Source organism: Sorghum bicolor, chromosome 1 (genome assembly GCF_000003195.3).
Source record: "Sorghum bicolor cultivar BTx623 chromosome 1, Sorghum_bicolor_NCBIv3, whole genome shotgun sequence".
In the NCBI taxonomy this organism is placed as follows: Eukaryota; Viridiplantae; Streptophyta; class Magnoliopsida; order Poales; family Poaceae; genus Sorghum; species Sorghum bicolor.
Genome location: NC_012870.2, coordinates 12,206,557 through 12,226,909, shown reverse-complemented (window position 1 = coordinate 12,226,909; position 20,353 = coordinate 12,206,557). Strand labels below are relative to the sequence as shown.

The window sequence follows — 20,353 nt, the reverse complement described above, 5'->3', positions numbered from 1 at the left end:
GGCTGGGTACGTCGGGTCCTTCCACGCTTGCCGGCAATTGGGCTGCCCCGACCCGGCCGTGGAGGAGATCCTGAGCTTCGCCGACTTCGCACCAGGGGACGTCTTCCCTATAAACAAATCCTGCTGCCACGGGCTCGTCCTCCTGTGCTCCCTAGACTACAGCGCCCACTACGTTTGGAATCCTTCCACCGCAGACATCCTGCCTCTGCCTGACAGGACACCGTTCAGGACGGCCGGGTACATGGCTCACCCGTTCGTGTCCTACGGCCTGGGCCACTGCTCCACGACCGATCAGTACAAAGTGGTGCGCATGTATTGCCATCGTAACGCCATGTTCTGTGAGGTCTTCACTCTCGACCAGTCCACCTACTGGAGGCCTGCCGCCACGGAGCCTCCCCAGTGCCACCGCCTTCGACTCAGGATCAGCCAAGGAGGCGTGTTTTGCAACGGGAGCCTGCACTTTGTCGCACACGATGGCGTGATCATTGCCTTCAACGTCGACGACGAGACCTTTGGTACACTGAGGCCCCCAGCAGGCCTAGAATACAGTTTCTTTGATCTGACAGAGCTGGATGGCTGTTTGTGCGTTTATTTTTCAAGCCAAGTGCCGACACCGGACAGCCCGTACCACATATGGCTGCTGCGAGATTATCAAGGTTGCCGCTGGGAGAAGCTTCGTTGCTTCGATTGGAAGACCATGACTGATGCCGAATGCGCAGCGCTCAAGTCTCACTGGGTCGCCCCACTAGCGATGTATCTCGAGGATGGGAGCACCAAGATTATGTTTGGCACGGGTTCTTGCAAAGTGTTTGTCGTGGACACTAGCCGCAGCAACAACCCGCCGGTGACTCTCTTCTCGTTGCAGTTGGAGGAGGACGGCGGCGATGGGCAGTTCGCTACCATGGGGTTCTTTGAGGAGAGCCTCGTGCCGGTTGGACGCACAGTTGATGAGATAATCTTGTCATCGCCGTCAGCAGAGGCCTGGTGCCAAGTCCTCTCACGGCTTCCAGCGCGCACGGTTGGACGCTTGAACCAGGTGTGCAAGGAATGGCGTGCCATGATCAAGAGCGAGTCCTTTGTCGTCGATTCACACTTGAAATATCAGCTGGCAAACCTAAGTAGTAAAAGCCCTCAAATCATGTTTACCGATGGCAAGCCCAACAGTTTCAAACCGTTGGAGAATTTCATCATCGACGCATCGCAAGTGCCGCCACTGATAGACGACGGCGACAGCTGTTCAAGAGTAGTTTGTTCCAAGCCTTGCCATGGGCTCAACGCGGGAGCCTTCATGTCTTGTGACTTTGTGTGCAATCCTATCACTGGTTACTACAAGGCCCTACCCCTGGACGACGACGACGATGGAGATCCTCACATGTTTGCAGGCCGTTTAGGCCTAGGGTATGATGTGGAGACCGACATGCATGTCTTAGTGCGTATCACATTCAAGGAGAGAAACTTGACAACACGGGATTACAAACTAGAGTGCGAGATTCGGTGCGTTGAAGAAACTATGTTTTGGGAGGAGCTAGACCCTCCGCACAGGCCAATAGCTGCTGACACGCCTCCTGCCTACTCAAGCGGAAAGATTTATTGGATGGCAGATAGTAAGCTCCTCGGGCAAAGATCATCTTCTTCAGGTTATGAAATCATCGCATTTGATGTCGCAACCTACGAATTTGAGATCTTGAAGGGGCCACCGCTGGGCAGCCATGGCCATGACGACGAGTGTGTGTCTATCGTTGAGCTCCAAGGGCAGATTTGCGTAGTCTGCTCACACCCACGATTGGACAGCATGGAGATATGGGCAATGAAAGGCAATGGCACCGACTGGTCCATGGAGTACTACATAGATCTCAGGAGGTTCACGCCAGAGTACTCCTCAGAGCTAGTGACGCCGATAGCCATAGATCCAAGGGATGGAAGAATTTTGCTCAGCACCGGAAGGGCATTGGGCTACTACGACCCCAAGACGGCCGAGATACAGACTGTTTACTGCTTAGGGAAGCACATCAGCAAAGACAAGAAGTTTGTACCCATTCTGTTCCAAGAAAGCCTGGTCACTCCATGTGAACAGGTCAATTATTAGGCCAGTTGTTCTTTTGTGTCTGTTTTCGTTTATTATTTTTGTCTTCCTTTTTACTGGGTTGAACTATATTGGACTTGATCTACATGTTGTAATAAGAGCTAACTTAAATAAGCTAGTAAATAAAAAGAATATCATACACAAGATCTGTGTTGTGCTTGCTTTTGCTTAGGCTCAATATATACTCTCTCTATATCTATACTCATAAAGAAAGTTGTTTAAGAAAACGACACTGCAAAGAATAACTTTGACATCTTGTTTTTATAAAAATATTTATAAAAAACTAGTATATGTATATATTTATGAAAATATTTTTCAAAACAAATCTATTCATATAGTTTTCATATTTCCAAATTTAACAAGTTAAATGTTATTTATGATTTATATTTTTAATGTTTGACCTAAATCTTGTCCAAAACAAAGTTGTAACTTTTTGTACATACAGTGATTTCAACAACCTTCAATTTACATTGGTTGCGCAAAATCAATTTCAAACACAGGCCTTATCTGCCAGAGAGCTGGAAGTTTTTTTTTGGGACCGAATATTTCTAACTCCAGAAATCTTCGTCATGGTACACCTAGTCTTTTAGTTGAATAATTTCTTTCAATTATTTTAGCATACAAACTTTAATAAATTCAACATGAATCTCAACAAGGGCATATATAATTCGGGGTGTAAGCTAGGGTTTTAGGCTAATTTTTTTTCGTAATTGCAGCGATGAGTAGTATTTTTTCTCTAATTAATGTGGTAATTTCTAAGCCTTCATAGTAAAAAAAAGTGTAGGTTCCTTTTGTTGACCAAATACTAAATGTCTTGAGCATTTGTAGAGTTAATATTAAACAAAGAGCCAATTATGGATATATTTCTACCATTCTAGATTTATCATCAATTTATATTTTATTTATACCCATTTTCTCCATGCCACTATAACTATTAAATTACATATTATCCAGTGGTGGACTCAGGAATTGAAACCAATGTCGTCCTAAAATACGATAAAACTAGGTGAATTCCACGCGCGTTGCTGCAGAATTTTCTTAAAAGTAAATCATTATATATAGAGCATTACTATATGGTATTCAATATATTTTTGTATACATATATATGAATTTGACTTGCATGTTATTTTATTGTATTAGATCTGGTAAACAATTGCTAAGCTAATAGAAGAAAAAACAATAGAATATTTGATTACATTATAGAGACATAGGTGATCAAACAAATAGCATATGCAGATGACTTGTATGTTAATAGATTAAATATTTAAAGTAGGATTAAGTCCACTTTTAGCCCCTCAACTATTGGTCGAGTTTAATTTTAGCCCTCAACTACAAAACCGTCTATTTTTCACCCTCAACTATCAAAACCGATCACTTTTAGCACCCGGAGAGAGGACATGACGGTTTTGAGCCACTTTGAGCGGTTTTTTCTTTTTCTTTTCTATGGTTAAAACTGTGAATTTCATAGTGAATTGTTTGAGCATGGTAAATTCATCAAATTTTTTGGGTAGCCTTGTCATGATGTTTTCTATGAAGGAAAAATATGAAACTATAAAAATTCTAGGCTACAGGTAAAAAGAGACGGAGCTTGAGTGTCGCAGTCCAGACTTGCACGGCAGCAAAGACTGCAGTAGTGGCCACCGTGGCACCGTCACCCGTGCACAGCTAGCTAGCACACTCGAGTCCGCCCGGCGGCATCTCATACTCTCAACCGTGCGCTCCGCGGCCGCCGTGGCGCTGCTCGTGCACGGCTGACCTGACACATGCGACTTCGCGGGCTTCATCAGAGTTGGGACCAGTCTGGACCACGTAGCGTAGGCGTAGACATATAGACACAGACACAGCGGAAACGAATCCCCCAACCCCGGTCCGAGCCGGCACGGCTCCACCACCATCCGGGCGCGTTGCACCGCTGCCTTGCTGGATCCTGGCGATCAGGGTGTAATGTTTGGTGAAAACAAACTAAAACATGCGTTGTTTCCAATTGTTTGTTGCATGAATTTAGAGCCTGTTTTGTTTAAACCTATCTGTTACTAGTCATTTAACAATATTTTTCTCTTGTAACAAATCGATACTTTATTTCTTCACGACGAGGAGCAGAAGATGTCGGATAATGTCAATCTCACTGCTTTGTACCCTATCAAATACTAGATGGCTACATACATAGCGCCACTTTGCGCTTGAATCCATTGTTTTTTTTTTGTAGGCTGAAAGTTAATTCAAGTAAGTCTTCGTAATTGGCGAACATGGCGTGGTTAATTACGATTTGTGCAGGGTAATAACAAAGAAATGAACCTGTAGGAGGCCTAATAAACTAGCAAAAATTAGTTAGCACGCTGAGGTATCCAGCCGGGCGGAATCGGAGTACTCCTATACCCAGTTTGGCGTTGCAGGCGGGCCCCTACGCAGCAATGATGCTGCCGCCTCGGGCCGCCGTGCCAACTTGTTTACCACTCCGTAAAAAAAATTGTATATACCTTAAAATTCAAAATTTGTTAAGGGGTTGTTTGGATACTTTAGAAAGCGGACTCTACTTGGTTTAGAATTTGACATTCCACAATTTTCCCAAGTTCACATATAAGCATATCTCAAATTCGTAAGATGAAAGATGAAAAATTAATATTATAGATCACCGTGCTATGTTTCTACTCTTCAATTTATAGCACGCTCTTTTACTCACTCCCCTACAATACAAATACAACATATAAATATCTCCCTTGTATGGCTAACATTAATAGAAAAATAAATTCTATATACAACTATTTTTTAGGAACATATACAACTATATTAGCTTAATTAATTTTTGCCTAAATTATAATTATTAGAATAAATTCAATTCCAATAATCTAAACGTGATTTAAGTTTAACTATTTATATATATAATACTGGTATTTATACCACATTTTATGAGTACTATTAGATTAATAGTACAATATATAAACATATTTAGATGGAAAATATCCATACAATTTTCTTTTATAAACAATATAGTTATAGTTAAATTTTAAAAAGGTTTGAATCTTTTTTTTTGAGGGATAAAAAAGGTTTGAATCTTTGAACAGTGATGTGGATATTTCTTATATATAAAGGAAAAGGGAAAAAATATGAAAGATTTTGAGTGAACCGGAAGAAATTCCTGTGGATCGAAGAGCGGCGTGGCCTGGCATCACGCCATGTCGGTCCACACGCATTCACGGCCGGATTCAGTCATGAACTCATGATGTGGCTACCTGCCTCCGCAAGCGTGCATGCAAACCGCAGAATCCTCGCACGCGACGCACGCACGAAAAACCTCCTGTCTCCGGAGTCCGGAGATCGGTCTCGATCATAGCGTCGCCGTGGACATGACACAGCCGGGGCCTCCGGGGGAGCCTTGTGCCATTGTTGTTGTGCGTGTGTGAGCGTGCTCCTGATGAACAGATCATGCACCCCCGCCGCGTCCCGGCCGTGCATGTCGACGTTTGCATGACAGTAGCTAGCAGCGTGCATCATTGCCAGCGTAGTACTCCCTGCAATTGCCAGCAATTGGTTTCTTCTCTGCTCTCTCCGCCGGTCCGCCCCCACCTCATCATCATGGCCACGGCGGACCCACACCGACCTCTCTCCCAAGCCGGCCATGCGGCGTGTGCCTGTTGTGGCGCAGGCGAAAGGCGCGCCATCGCCGGATGTTTCGCAGGCGGCGCGGCAGGCGTCCTGTTGGCGCGCCGCGCGCTCTCGCCGACAGAACGGGCCCACGAGGTCTCCCGCGCTTCACCACCGCTACACTACACGTACGCCGGTCACGGCCACAGCATTGTCGCCCGCACAAAACCGACGCCGGCAGACACGTGGGGTCCGAGGACAGAGAGGGCCCACGTGTCATCGGCTTCGGTCCTCCGGCAGACCAGGTGCCATCGTCAGCGGCAAGCTGCCCCCTGCCAGCCAAGGCCCAAGGGCATGCCGTTCCGTTGCTGCTGCCTGTGTGCTGTTCTGTGAGCCTGGTTGTCCTAGATTTTTCTCTCTCTCTCTCTACAACGGCATCAGCATCACACACGCGCTGCCTGCTGCACCCCCGCCCGGCCCCCCCACCCCACCACGCTCTCTGTAGAAAAGGATTCTCCTCCACGCCACTATTTAATCCCAGGCGGACGGTGATCGGCGAGGTGAGGCCGGGGGAGGAGAGAAACCCAGTCCCCCCGACCACGCGGAACAACAAAAACCCTAGCCCACCGCGCCTCCACTCCCCCCAACCATGAACTAGCTCGCCTCCCAAAAGCTCCCGTCTTTTGGGATCGATCCCCAGGGCGATCGATCCGAATAAGCACTCGATTAGAACTGTTTAGCCACCCAATTTGATTTAATTCCCATAAGTTCTCGCCACATTTCGGCCTGATTACTTTTTTAATTCGATCGATCCCACCCCGATCCCCATAACCATAAGCAGCAGCACGGCAGCAGCAGCAGCAGCAAGTAAATATCACAGGTGAGTGGCCGGCCTAATTGCGCTGTGGCATGCGTGGGTTTCGTTCTGCGATCTCTTTTTAACTGCATCCGCCTGCTGCTAGCACGCAGTGTGTAGTCTCCGTGTTCATCTGGTCTCCTTCTTCGTTTTGATCTGATCATCTTCTCCATCTGGTTCGTTTTGATCTCGAGCTCGATTTGTTGCGAAGAGCGTCGCCAAACCTGTTTGCCAATTTTCTGCTACTTGATTGATCATCTCCTTGCATTGGGTACTGTAGACGGTGTCTGGTGTTGGTTTTTGCTAGAGTCTCCGGGCACGAGGAATCCGCGCAGGCGGACCACTTCGTACCGCGCTGCGCGATTCCGCGGCAGTGCCAAAAAGTTCGCTGGTTCTATACTTCGATCGCAAAAGCAGCTAGTTTTTCCTTTCCGATCTCTGCTGCCTTTGTCGCTGTGTTTTCCCAGGCTGCGCTTGCTTTTGGTTTCGATCTATCCGTGCGGCTGCGGCTCGCTGCTAGCAGCAGAAAGCGGTTGCAGGTTCTTCGTACAAGCGAACTTTTGACAGTATCACATGCGCTGCTGCTAGACGAGACGAGACGAGATGATGAGGCGCTCTCTTTTCCTCTTGCAGCGTTCAACCTCAGACGCACAGTTTGCCAGTTTGGTAACTCGGGGATTTTGCCTGCCTTTTGGTGCTTTGGGAACTAGAGTTTTGAATGTTTTTAACTAATTTCCAGATCTCATCAGTTCGGTCGGGAAATGCCAGTGCGCAATACTGTGTGTTAGTTCATCTAATTTTTCCTATGCGAGTCAATTTGGTTGGATTTTCGAAATTTCGTATGATCTCGACCATCGAAGGTTTCCGGCCGGCCAGAGATTAGCTCGTTCTGGCCGCCTTGCTTAACTCTGCAGCTTTTCTTAACTATATACTAGCTGTTTTGATCGATGGGTTTGTTTGCCTTTTTGCTTTTGCAGGAGACAAAAGCTCAGGCCCCGGCTGCAGATGGACGTAGAGACGGTGCAGGCGAGTCCTGCGCTCGCGGCTCATCTGCAGACCTCGCCGGTAAGTACGTGTCGGGCCAGTCCGGTCTTACTACACGTAGACGATGCGACTTCTGCCAGTTCGATTACCTTTTGCTTTCTGTGATCTGGATGATGAGATCTGTTTGCCTTTCCACTGATCTACACTGCTGCGGTCAGTTACACTGGTATATATGGGATATTATGCGCCGCTTTTATTAGTTGCTTTTGGGTGATTCGACATTTTGACTGGATGTTTAATTGGAATGTATAGTCTGAGATGTGTCGATATATGCTTTGATGCTCTTGCAAGATATACGCAGTAGTTAATTTATTGTTGGTGTGGTAGTTATCTGGACTCAAGAGTTGCTGGGTTAATCAGCTTGTAACTTTGTTAGACTGGTCATGTTCATTTAAGAGCAAGTGCATGGATGCTATAGGTAGCCAAAATGGTCTAGTCTTCTCCAACATGATCCTTGTTAAAATCTGCTGAGTTCATTAACTTCAGTATTTTGAATTTGCTGAGCCGGGGCTTGATTAATTTGGAATGATGTACTTTACTTACAATGTGCCTCATCTGGACTCTGGAATGTGCAATCTGGATCCGAGTAGTTGGGCCTTGTTTAGTTCCTCAAAAATTTTGCGAAGTCCCAGATTGAGTAGTTGGGCCTTGTTGGACTCTCGATCCGCCGGAGTAGCATCACTAGTACCTCTCTATCTTCCTCGGTTCCGGCCAGCCAAGGAGCGGCGCTGCGGCGGCGTCCGACGTGACGAAGGCACAGCCAGGCAAGGAATAACGGGGAGGGAAGAAAAGTAGGCCCAATAAGCCCAACCGGCCCAAGTGGAAGTGCCCCCAAACAGCCAAACCCCTGATTCCCAATCGCACTCGCGAGTCGCGACCCGGCTCCTCCAGTTCCCGTTCGCGTCCGCCGCCCGCCGGCGCAAGTCGGAGGTCCGTGCGGCGCCCCAGCCCCCAAGCGCCCAAGCCCACGCCGCGATGCACGTTACAGCCGCCCAGGCCGGCCGGCCCCGAGCTGCGCGGCGCCCGCTCGCCCAGAGCTCGAAACAGCGGCGCAGACAGGCTGCTCTGATGGAGGAGGAGGATTTGGTGGGGGGAGGTTGGTCGCGGCGACGCCGGCGAGTAGACGACAGGCGCTGGCTACGGGCGTGGGTGTGGGGAGAAGCTGAAGGAGAGTGAGAGGGAGGAGCAGGCCGAGGTCATGGGCCGAGGCGCAGGCGCCCCCCAACAGTCATGCCTCTTCTGCAATTGGAAAGAAAAAAATTTGTAACAAGAGGTATAATTGTGAATTTGAGATTTAGGAATTTAGCAAATTATTTGAGATGTTATAATTGAGATTTTGCTAGTTGTATATGTGTAGATTTGAAGTCATTTTTTTTTCAAGTATGAGTGTTTCTCCTTTGTTCTGAATATGAAGTTGATGTTGAAGGCGCTTCTCAGTACTATGTGGTATCTCAGTTGCTGCAAAGGAAGGATCAAAATATTGTTCAGGCCATGTCATTTTCCATAGATTAGCTATTGATGTGCGTCCTTGCGATGTCATTGAAAAGTTGTGTTAGTGATGCGCCCCACCTAAATTTTTGTTTGAACTCCGCCTTGTTTAGTTAATTATGTACCCGTGGATCGGTGGTGTTCCATATGTAGCTGATGAGGAAACATGGCTGCTAAATGAATAAGACATGCTTGCCAAACTAAACACCCTGGGCTTGTTGAGTTTTATGTGCTACCTTTTACAGGCAGTGGATAATGCATCTTTTTTTTTTGTTTACTTGGGGTTCTTTTGTGCTATTGAATGATTGATCACTAGACATGTACACGTGGCACTAGCTGGATTAGTTTTATTGTTCTTTTTTTCATGAAAAGTTGCTGTTGGTTTGTTTTGAATCAACTCATGCAATTAGCATAATTATATAGTCCTTTTTTTTCCAATAATAAAGTCCCAGATAGTTGTACAATTTGCCACTGTGTATACTGTAGTAGTTTAGTTCATTGCCATTATCATTAAACCATTCGAGTTGACTTTGTCAATTGGCTATATACCTAAGTGTATTTTGGTGCGTCAGTAAGCTTTTCATATATGGAGATATACACAAACCATGTACTTGAACCAGAGAACTGGACGAGCAGTTTTGCATGTTAAAAAGTAGACTCCATTTGCCAGGTTGTCCTATAATAAGAGCAGAAAAATATGTTCCCTTTGCATGTAAATGTCTCTTTTCATTTCTGTTGGTGTAGTGGTACATGCTGTTGACTGCTGTCTGTCTTTCACAAGGCTAGTTTCTCCCATGCACGCGCACTTTCCGAAAAGCTTAACCATTCCAGTGTAGGAGTATATTTTTCTTTTCCAAGAATCATACATGTCTCGGTCTCACCCGTTGTTTCTGTGACCATTGCACATCTCAAGAAGCCACAGGTGAGCAAGTACTACTTCAAGAAGAAGACCAGTAGTAGCCATAGCAGAAATGGCAAGGATGATGCCAACCACGACTCCAGGATCCAACCCAGATCGCCCCTGAGCAGACAGAGCCTGACCTTCGACGCCACCCCCACCTACCACGCTGGTGAGTACAGCCGGGCATATACGATGCAACACAGCAACACTACTATTCTTCATGCCACGCCCACACCCACCTGACACTTTTGTGTGAATTGGTCTGATTTCCATCAGGAGCCTTCTACGAGATCGACCATGACAAATTGCCCCCCAAATCCCCAATCCATCTGAAATCCATACGGGTGGTAAAGGTGAGGTTTTTCTTTCTGGGATTCAATTGCTGCTCTCAATTTCTTAATCTATTTGTTTAGCATATGTTTGATCAAATTTTGTTTCACTTGATGTCTGTGCCTAGGTGAGCGAGTGCACGAACCTGGACATCACCGTGAAATTCCCGTCCCTTCAGGCGCTGCGCAGCTTCTTCTCCTCCTGCCCGGCACCCGGCACCGGGCCGGAGTTAGACGAGCGCTTCGTCATGAGCAGCAACCACGCCGCGCGCATCTTGCGCCGCCGGGTGGCCGAGGAGGAGCTCGAGGGCGAGGTGCAGCAGGACAGCTTCTGGCTCATCAAGCCCCAGCTTTACGACTTTGCCACACCTCAGCAGGTGCTGCCACAGACATCACGCCTGCCGCTGCCACCCGCTCCACCTGCGGCTACGCTGGGGCCAGCAGCCGACTCCTGCCTACTCACCACATTGAAGTGCGATGGCGCTGGGTGGGGTATGAGGCGCCGTGTCAGGTACATTGGACGGCATCGTGATGAAGCTCCCAAGGAGGCTAGTGTTGATGGCTATGACACAGAATCCAGCGTCAGGGAGGTGCAGCAGCCTCCTGCGACACAGGAAGTTAAAAGGAGTGAAAGAAACTGTAAGAGGAAGCGGGAGGCAGAAGGGAGCAGCAAGGACAATAACGGAAACGATGGCAAGAAGAATAACAAGGTTCAGGGCGGCAGCAAGAAGAGCAAGAAGAGTTCGAAGAAGGGGAAGAAGCGGACCGTGGAGTCCAAGGACGGTGACCCTCGGCACGGCAAGGACCGGTGGTCAGCCGAGCGTTACGCCGCAGCAGAGAAGAGCCTGCTCGACATCATGCGCTCCCGCAATGCCCGCTTTGGCGCACCGGTGATGCGGCAGGTGCTGCGGGAGGAAGCCCGCAAGCACATCGGTGACACTGGCCTCCTTGACCACTTGCTCAAGCACATGGCTGGCCGGGTGCCGGATGGCAGCGTTCACCGGTTCCGTCGCCGTCACAATGCGGATGGTGCCATGGAGTACTGGCTTGAGCCGGCCGAGCTTGCTGAGGTACGGCGACAGGCCGGTGTGTCTGATCCATACTGGGTGCCACCACCGGGATGGAAGCCAGGTGATGATGTGTCCCTTGTCGCCGGCGACCTTCTAGTCAAGAGGCAGGTTGAGGAGCTCACCGAGGAGGTCAATGGTGTAAAAAGGTATCTCTTTTCTACTCCTTTTGTCTGCCTGCACTGTAGTTTGTAGTTTTGTTGCAAATCAAGCCACCAGTGCTACATTCTGTTAGTTCTTGCATAGACGAGGGATTTCTTCTGAGTTTTATGTTAATTTATTCTTGTGGTGGTGTGTGAAGGCAAATGGAGCAGTTACTGTGCAAGGACAATGGGGACTTTGATGCAGAAAGAGCCTACAATTCATTGAAGGTATGCAAAAGATCAGCTTCTTTGCCCTCTTATAATTCGTTGTTCCCTTTACCTTTTAAGGCTGCTGCTGCTTCTGAATAAACTGAGCAAGATATGGCAGTGGCACTGATATGCATATTTCTGTATATTTGGATATTTATTTGCACCTCTTTTTTTTTTGGGAAATCATAGGCATTAGAGCATTTTCCAAGTTTTTGTATGTTGGGTTGTGCAAGTCATGTAGGAGTACATCATTTCATCTATTGATGGGAGGTTTTTTCAAGTGCTAGAATGCTAGTCCTGGACTCCCGGTTCAGTTTCTCTGATGTTTCATAATGCTTGCTATCTGTAAGACCATAGCTAACTCCTTGTCCAGTCTCTGAAATTCTGAATCCAGGGTGTACTGATGTACATGATCTGACTAGGATTAACTAAAGTTTCTCTGTTTTACTTCTCACATTGACTATACTAACTGATAGAAACTTTTTGGCAATGCCCATTTTAGATGAAATAATGGAAGCTTGTCAATTTGTTTCAGGAGAAGTACCAGCGTGCTGTGAGGGCTAATGAAAAGCTTGAGAAGCAGGTGATTTGCTTAAAGGTAAAGCACATGCATGCAACAACAATGTCTACTAGGAAAAATGTGGCAGTTAGTTTCAAACAAAATGAGAACCGAGACATCATGCTTGTTACTAATTTGTCTTCAGTTATTTCAAACAAAATGAGAACTGAGAAACCATGCCTGTTATTGATTTGTCTTCAGTTATTCAATTTACAGGGAAGCTATGACTTTGATATCCTCGCAAAAGAACAAAGCTATGTCTTTGCTAAGTTTGCTTGCTGCATCTACAGAAATGATCTTGCCTTTTATTTTCAGGACATGTGTGAGAATTTGGTTCAGATGAATGGTGAGCTGAAGAAGGAGGTGTTATCCTTCAAGGTACATTCATGCAGTTAGCTATGACACTGACAATATCTTTTTCATCTGTAACATCTATTTCTCTGCATATTTTGCGTGCTAGCTCCATGTAATTCCAAATACAGTTAGTGAACCACTGTCTAATTTCAGGAGCATATAGCTGACAAGAATGAGAAGTTAGAGGAGCAGATTACCTATCTCTCCAACTCCTTCCTTTCTTTCAAGGTAGCTCTTTGCATGGCAATGCACTGTTTTTCTTGATTTTGCTTAGCCTATGCAAATTTACATTTGCCATCATCCATGAGTTGAAGTATACAGAAATGGGTGGTGCAGGATCAGCTGGTACTGGCTCTGAAGATGGAAACAAAACGTCAGCTAGAACTGGCTCCTAGTGAAGCTGTTCCCCACACAGCACTGTATGTTGGTTCCCGTGACCAGATGATACCCCAAACAGACGGCACCATCATCCAAGGCAGCCAAGACAGGCCGGTAAGGAAGAGCAGCTTCCGCGTCTGCAAGCCACAGGGCACGTTCCTGTGGCCGAGCATGGCGTCCGGCACGACCATCAGCGGGGGCGCCAGCAGCAGCTGCCCGGCCGCCGCCACGCCAGGCCCTGGGATCCCTCGCAGCACCAGTTGCCCGAGTAGCACCGGGCCGGGGCTCCCACGGTCGTCGCGAGCGCCTGTTGAGTTGGTGGCTGCGGTGTCCGGCCTGGACGAGCAACTGATGTTTGGCGCCCTCTTCTCTACTCCGCCTTCGGCGTCGTCCACCAACACCGCTGCCGCAGCTGCCAAGCTGCAGCTGTCCATGCCCAGCCCGAGGTCACCACTGCAGCCGCAAAAGCTGTTTGGCACTGTTACTGCTGCTGCTGCTTCTGGGTTTAGTCCTCAAAAGCTGATGCATTTCTCCGGCCTGACTCGACGTCATGTGGTAAGTCTCTTTATCCTCTGGTTCTGTAGTCTGGCATGATCTGCCAATTAGTTCAGACCGGCCTGCTGTTCCATTGCTGTCAGCAAGCATTAGTACTAGTTAACCAATCAAGAAACGTGCAATCGTGGACTGCAGGACACCTCGTCGTCACCGTCCGGGGCCTGCGGTTCCAGCCTGCTGGAGGGGAAGAGGGCCATGTTCGATGCAGATGCTGGCGGGATCAGCGTGGTGGGCACCGAGCTGGCCCTGGCTACTCCATCCTACTGCTGATGTACTCCTACCTCTCCACTTCAGGATCATCACCACTTCCCCATCTGCAAGCAAAGCTTTGGATGGTTGACCAGGGTGCTGCAATTTTCTTTCTTTCTTAAGATAACGAAGGGGCAACACGTAGCGTAAATACAGAGACAAAAAAAAGGAATAGGTTCGTTCGTCAGTTTCTAGTTAATTTTCGTGCAAGCTTGTACTGCTGCAAGCCTGACATTGGTCGATGGTAGAAGTTAAAGTAGTTGCATTGGATTGATCTCTTCAGTAAGTCAGTTGGGTATGGTCGTCTGCCCTGTCCATGGTGCATGACACATTTGGAGTTGAGATGCGTCAATTTTGCTGGCTCCATAGGGCATATAGAGTTATAGAATATATCCGGTCACTCTTGTATGCCTCGCTGCAACACATATTAAGTGTGACCAATTTTTTCAGGCAAATATATATTGGTGATATATTTATTTACCCTTACAGGCTCTGCGTTCTTGATGTTAATGATGTTAATGATAAGCACAATCATGCCTGCATACATGCTGCTACCTTGTGATTATTATTGTTCACGTATTGATGGTGATCGAATTGTGATCTTTTTTAAACAGATCAAAGTCCAGTGTTTGCCTAGAATCTGATGGTTTTTTTCCCCTCTCATGTCCTGTTTGGTTCCTAGGAATTGAAACAATAATGTAATAACGAAACAAGAAGCACTTTAGTATCAAACAGGACTAAATTACTAGTTTGGTTAAAAATGAGCCTAAATTAAGTAAGGTCGGCTAGCTAGTTGGTTAACAACTAGTTGAAGACTTGTCTAAAAATCAAACAACATGTTAGCTTGTTTGGATACACTAAAGTTAATTTAGGCTAATTTTTAGCTAGCTAGTGACTAGCCTTTGTATCAAACAGGCCGTTGCAAAGTGATAAGAGATATGCCCAGTAGTTTGTTACTCGAAACCCTTTTAAAGGAGGCGCATTTTACCTCACGTTGGCGAAGCATGATCAAGCATAGTACACTACGCTTATACGAAAGTCAAAAGGAAACAGCAATTTAAAATGCAGTCCCACGGTACGGCAAAACAGTGGATTACAAATTTGCAATTGTTGGTGTTAGCGAAAGAAATCACTGCAAGTAGGACTTGTTTAACAGTTTCTCTCGAGCTTATCTGCCGAATTTGCTACGGTGTACTTTCAACCATGGATTATCAGCCAAGCGAATAGTCTGAGATGTAAAGTTTTGCGTATTACATAAGAGTATTATGATAGTAATAATAAAATAAATTACAAAAGTACACAGTACTCTACGAGACGAATTTATTAAGCTTAATTAACTTGTTATTAGCACATATTTATTGTAGCTTTACTGTAACATCACTTTGTCAAATCATGGACTGGGCTTAAAAGATTTCTCTCACAGAATAGTCATAATTTGTGCAATTAGTTATTTTTATTCTATATTTAATATTTTATACATGTGTCCAAACATCTGATGAGATAGGGAGTAAACTTTAGGTCTTGTTTAGTTCCTGAAATTTTCCGTCTCATCAAATATTGCAGCACATGTATATAGATTAAAAATAACTAATTGTATAGTTTAACTGTAATTTGCAAGATGAATCTAAATACAAACAAAAGTGTTATAGTATCCGTTTTGTATTTTTTTTTGCAACTAAACAAGGCCTTGTTTAGTTCCTAAGATTTTTTGCCAAATTTTTTCAGATTCTCCGTCACATCGAATCTTGCGACATATACATGGAGCATTAAATATAGGTAAAAAAAAGATAACTAATTACACAGTTTGCATGTAATTTGCGAGACGAAACTTTTGAGTCTAGTTAGCTTATGATTGGACAATATTTGTTAAATAACAAACGAAAGTGCTACTGTTCATATTTTGCAAAAAAATTGCAAGTAAACAAGGCCCAAGGCCTTACAGGAGGAATTAAACAAGTCTTCCTCGCTGGTTACCTTATGAAAAAGTTTCGTAGCTGCCACGTTTTTTTCTTCTTTGAAGTAAAGTAGCTGCCAAGTTTCTTGCTTACGATTTTCCTTGCCTATGGACACGTGGTGACCAAGTTTCCGCTACGGGACTCACTTGCCAAAGGAGCGCCGCTGTTTACGTTTTGTCCGACAACCCGACGATCGGACGGCAGGAATTGAACTCAGCCTCAGATCCAACGGTTCGAGTAGCTTCCTTGACCCGTACGTTGCAAAATCGAAAGTCCGGGTCCCAACCGGCCCAACAACTCTTTTGATGCTGGATCGCTCCAAGGCCCAAGCAAATCCCTGCCTGCTTCAGACCGCTGTCCTGTCCACAACCATCTCCGTCTTCCTTCCCCACCCAAAGCTCCCCAAGCCCAAACCCTAGACACCACGGCAATGTCGGCGGCGGAGAGGACCGACGATGCGTCGGCCTCGGCCTCAGCGGGTGACCCGCGCGGGGTCCGCAACACGTGCATCCTCGCGCACGTGGACCACGGCAAGACCACGCTGGCGGACCACCTGGTGGCGTCCTGCGGGGACGGGCTCCTCCACCCGAAGCTCGCCGGCCGGCTCCGCTTCATGGACTACCTCGACGAGGAGCAGCGGCGGGCCATCACCATGAAGTCCGCCGCCGTCGCGCTCCGCTCCCGGGCCGGACACCGCGTCAGCCTCATCGATTCCCCCGGCCACATCGACTTCTGCTCCGAGGTCTCCTCCGCCGCGCGCCTCTCGGACTCGGCGCTCATCCTCGTCGACGCCGTCGAAGGGGTGCACATCCAGACGCACGCCGCGCTGCGCCAGGCCTTCATCGAGCGCCTCCGCCCCTGCCTCGTGCTCAACAAGATCGACCGCCTCATCACCGAGCTCAGCCTCACCCCCGCCGAGGCCTACGTCCGCCTCCACCGCATCGTCTCCGACGTCAACTCCATCTACTCCGCGCTGCGCTCCCACTCCTACTTCTCCCTACTCTCCGCCCTCGAGGACAGCCCCTCCACAAGCTCTTCCTCCTTAGCTGAGGACCTACCGGAGGACTTTGAAGACGACGATGACAACGAGGACGCCTTCCAGCCCCTCAAGGGCAATGTCGTCTTCGCCTGTGCACTTGACGGCTGGGGCTTTCGCCCCCAACAGTTCGCCAACCTCTACGCCAGAAAGACCAGAGTCAACCCCTCCGCCTTCCTGAAAGGATTGTGGGGCCCCAGGTATCTCGATAAGAAGACGGGGAAGGTTGTGGGGAAGAAAGCTATCAAGAGCGCAGACCCACAGCCAATGTTCGTGGAGTTTGTGTTGAGTGCCCTGTGGAAGATGTACGAGCTGGTGCTGGAGGGCGGTGGTGAGAGTAATGCGGTGAAGAAATTGATTGAAAACTTTGACTTGAAAATTCCGGAACGGGAGCTGAAGAACAGAGATACAAAGGCTGTGCTGCAGTCTGTCATGAGCCGCTGGCTGCCGCTGGCAGATGCTGTGATGGATATGGTGGTGGAGTGCACCCCTGATCCTGTTGCTGCTCAAGGGGTCAGGGTTGCAAGGCTTATGCCAAAGAGGGAGGTTACTCCAGAAGATGCTGCTGGTTGCCCTGATGTTGTTGAGGAGGCCGAGAGGGTGCGGAGGTGTGTCGAGGCCTGTGATGTGAGTGCTGATGCGCCAGTCGTAGTTTATGTGTCAAAGATGTTTGCTGTGCCATCTAAGATGTTGCCATTGAAGGGAGTGGATGGTGAACTGTTGAACCACCATAGTAGTAGTGAGTCAGAGGAGTGCTTTATGGCATTTGCAAGGGTCTTCAGTGGTGTCCTTCATGCAGGGCAGAAGGTATTTGTGCTGTCGCCATTGTATGATCCAGTGAAAGGGGATACAGTTCAGAAGCATGTGCAGGAGGTGGAGCTTCAATACTTGTATGAGATGCTAGGACAAGGCCTGAAGCCAGTTGCCAGTGTGGGTGCGGGGAATGTGGTTGCAATCCAGGGCCTTGGGCAGCATATATTGAAGAGTGCCACATTGTCGTCGACCAAGAATTGCTGGCCCTTCTCGAGTATGATGTTCCAGGCATCTCCAATGCTTAAAGTTGCGATTGAGCCCTCAAATCCAGCTGATCTAGGAGCTCTTGTTAAAGGGCTTAGGCTTCTTAACCGGGCAGATCCATTTGTCGAGTATACTGTTTCGCAGAGGGGTGAGCATGTCCTTGCTGCTGCTGGTGAGATACATTTGGAGCGGTGCATAAAGGATTTGGAGGAGAGATTTTCAAAGGTCAAATTGGTGGTCTCAGACCCCCTAGTTTCCTTCAAAGAGACAATTGAAGGGGAAGGTGTCAGTTTAGTGGAGAGCTTGAAGAACCCACAGGAGTTTGTTGAGAGGACTACTCCAAATGGGAGGTGTACTGTGCGAGTTCAGGTCCTGAGGCTTCCCAATGCTCTGACTAAGGTCCTTGAGGAAAGTGAGCAGTTGCTTGGTCAAATAATTGATGGGAAAACAGCAAAAAGGGATGGTGTTTTGGATCCTCGCCTTTCTCAGGAAGATGGTGATTCTGCTGCAACTCTCAGACAGCGGATGATCGATGCCATAGACAGTGAATTAGACACAATTTCTAAGCAGGTTGATAAAGAAAAACTTGACAGGTATAGAAAGACATGGCTTGGACACCTTGAAAGAATCTGGTCACTAGGTCCTTGGCAGGTTGGTCCAAATATCCTTCTTCTGCCTGATTCAAAATCAAGTGGTGGTACAATAACTGTCCAGGATGGAAGGCAAGGTATACTTGTTAGTGGCAGAGCTCATGTGTCTGAGAAATTGGGGTTTGTGAGGGAAGGTGATACCAAAGATAATGATCTTGACAATGGTGACGAATATGCAGCAGATGCTCCTGAATCGTTGCATATAGAGTCTACGGCACTAAGGAACAGCATTGTCTCAGGATTCCAGATTGCCACTAATGCTGGGCCTTTATGTGATGAACCTATGTGGGGTCTTGCGTTTATTGTTGAGCCTTACATATTCGATGACGGCTCTGATGCTGCCAACCACTCTGATCAATACAATGTCTTCAGCGGTCAAGTAATCACTGCGGTTAAAGAAGCATGCAGAGCAGCTGTTCTTCAGAACAAGCCAAGGCTTGTTGAGGCTATGTACTTCTGTGAGTTGACCACCCCAACCGAGCAGTTAGGTGCAACTTACGCAGTTCTTGGTAAGAGGAGAGCAAGGGTTCTGAAAGAAGAGATGCAAGAAGGAACCTCATTATTTACAGTGCATGCTTACCTGCCAGTCGCTGAGAGCATTGGGTTTTCGAATCAACTTAGGAGTTTAACTGCAGGTGCAGTTAGTGCTCTCCTCGTTCTTAGCCACTGGGAAGCTATTCCTGAGGACCCCTTCTTTGTCCCAAAGACACAGGATGAGCTTGAAGAATTTGGAGATGGTTCAAGCATTGGGCCAAACCTGGCTAAAAAGCTCATGAATTCTGTTAGACGAAGGAAAGGACTGCATGTGGAAGAGAAAGTTGTGGAGCATGGCACAAAACAGCGGACTCTTGCTAAAAAGGTATAGTTGTGTCCCAAATCCAGGTGGTAGGAAAACTGTATCTTTGTCCAAGATTTTGTCCTGGTATACTGAAATATAATCAAAACTTTTATGCAGTGAAATAGTTTTCATTCATACGACATTGTTGTTTGAGAGTTGAGATGGGATTTGTATGGTGTTGGGTCTTATTCTATGATATATTAGAAAGATCACAGTTTTTTGTGCATTTCCTTGGAGGAAAACAGGGACGATTTACCAAAATATGCCCTTCATGATAGGTATTTTCTGGACCTTTGTTTCCTGCAGTAGCAATGAAATAGCATAGCATGCCCTTTTGTCATGGGAGCAAACTGTGTAACTTTGGGTAATGGTGACAACACTATATTTTCATTTGTCGGCATCCTGCCTTTTCTTTTTCCACCATATAAGAAAGTTTATGCCGAACATGACTTTTCTTTCATTTTGTTATGTATGTATGTACTGACTGCTTAGAGTGAGAAGTTATGTTCTTCGTAGCAAGCTGGTCTTCTTGCTCTAGCTAATCAGGTGTCAGGACACTCGGTATTAAGCAATTTTGTAAACCTACCCTTTGCTCTAGCTAATCCATTCGTGTGTCTTATAAGCCGTCTTTTTCTACCAGTTAGCAGTGTTTTTCTTTTATAATAAATCAGCGAACAGTACTTTTAGTTATGAATTTTCGGACCCATGAACATGCTTGATCCTATTTTAGCGTGTATAGAGACTAGAGTGATCAGTACTATTCAATGGAATAGAATACTTTATCCTTGGTCTTTTTATCTTGTGATACGCGTGAAAGTTTTCTGGGCATCGCTGATACACTGTTAAAGTGAAGTCGGTTCCAGCTTGCTAGGGCACTTGTATGTCTGTGCGAAAGTGGAATTTCAGATAGCCGCAGTTCTCAAATCAAAATCGAAATCCTGACAGACAGGCGGGTGGACTGTACTCTTGTGCGTGCCTGACTCAACTATTCGGCTAGTTGCTTCGAGATTCCATCGATTTCCTATTTTTTAAAAAATAGGCAAAATTATTACTTGCCAG

At 46.9% G+C, this 20,353-nt stretch overlaps 1 protein-coding gene across 1 annotated transcript; it reads left to right on the top strand.

Annotated features, from left to right (window-relative positions):
- On the top strand, positions 6,239-19,686 carry LOC8057224. The gene is made up of 13 exons (XM_021464455.1): positions 6,239-6,545; positions 7,499-7,586; positions 9,967-10,123; positions 10,231-10,307; positions 10,412-11,499; positions 11,652-11,721; positions 12,239-12,301; positions 12,578-12,640; positions 12,770-12,844; positions 12,938-13,549; positions 13,685-13,777; positions 13,844-13,884; positions 16,027-19,686. Exons 2-13 carry the CDS (start codon positions 7,527-7,529, stop codon positions 19,319-19,321), a joined length of 5,694 nt encoding a protein of 1,897 aa, XP_021320130.1. The 5' UTR covers positions 6,239-6,545; positions 7,499-7,526; the 3' UTR covers positions 19,322-19,686.

Coding starts and splice junctions, on each gene's coding strand:
- LOC8057224 (XM_021464455.1), top strand. CDS start 7,527: ATGGACGTAGAGACGGTGCAGGCGAGTCCTGCGCTCGCGGCTCATCTG. Junction 12,641..12,769: donor AGGAGGTGTTATCCTTCAAG/GTACATTCATGC, acceptor GTCTAATTTCAG/GAGCATATAGCTGACAAGAA. Junction 13,885..16,026: donor TGCAAGCAAAGCTTTGGATG/GTTGACCAGGGT, acceptor CAAAATCGAAAG/TCCGGGTCCCAACCGGCCCA.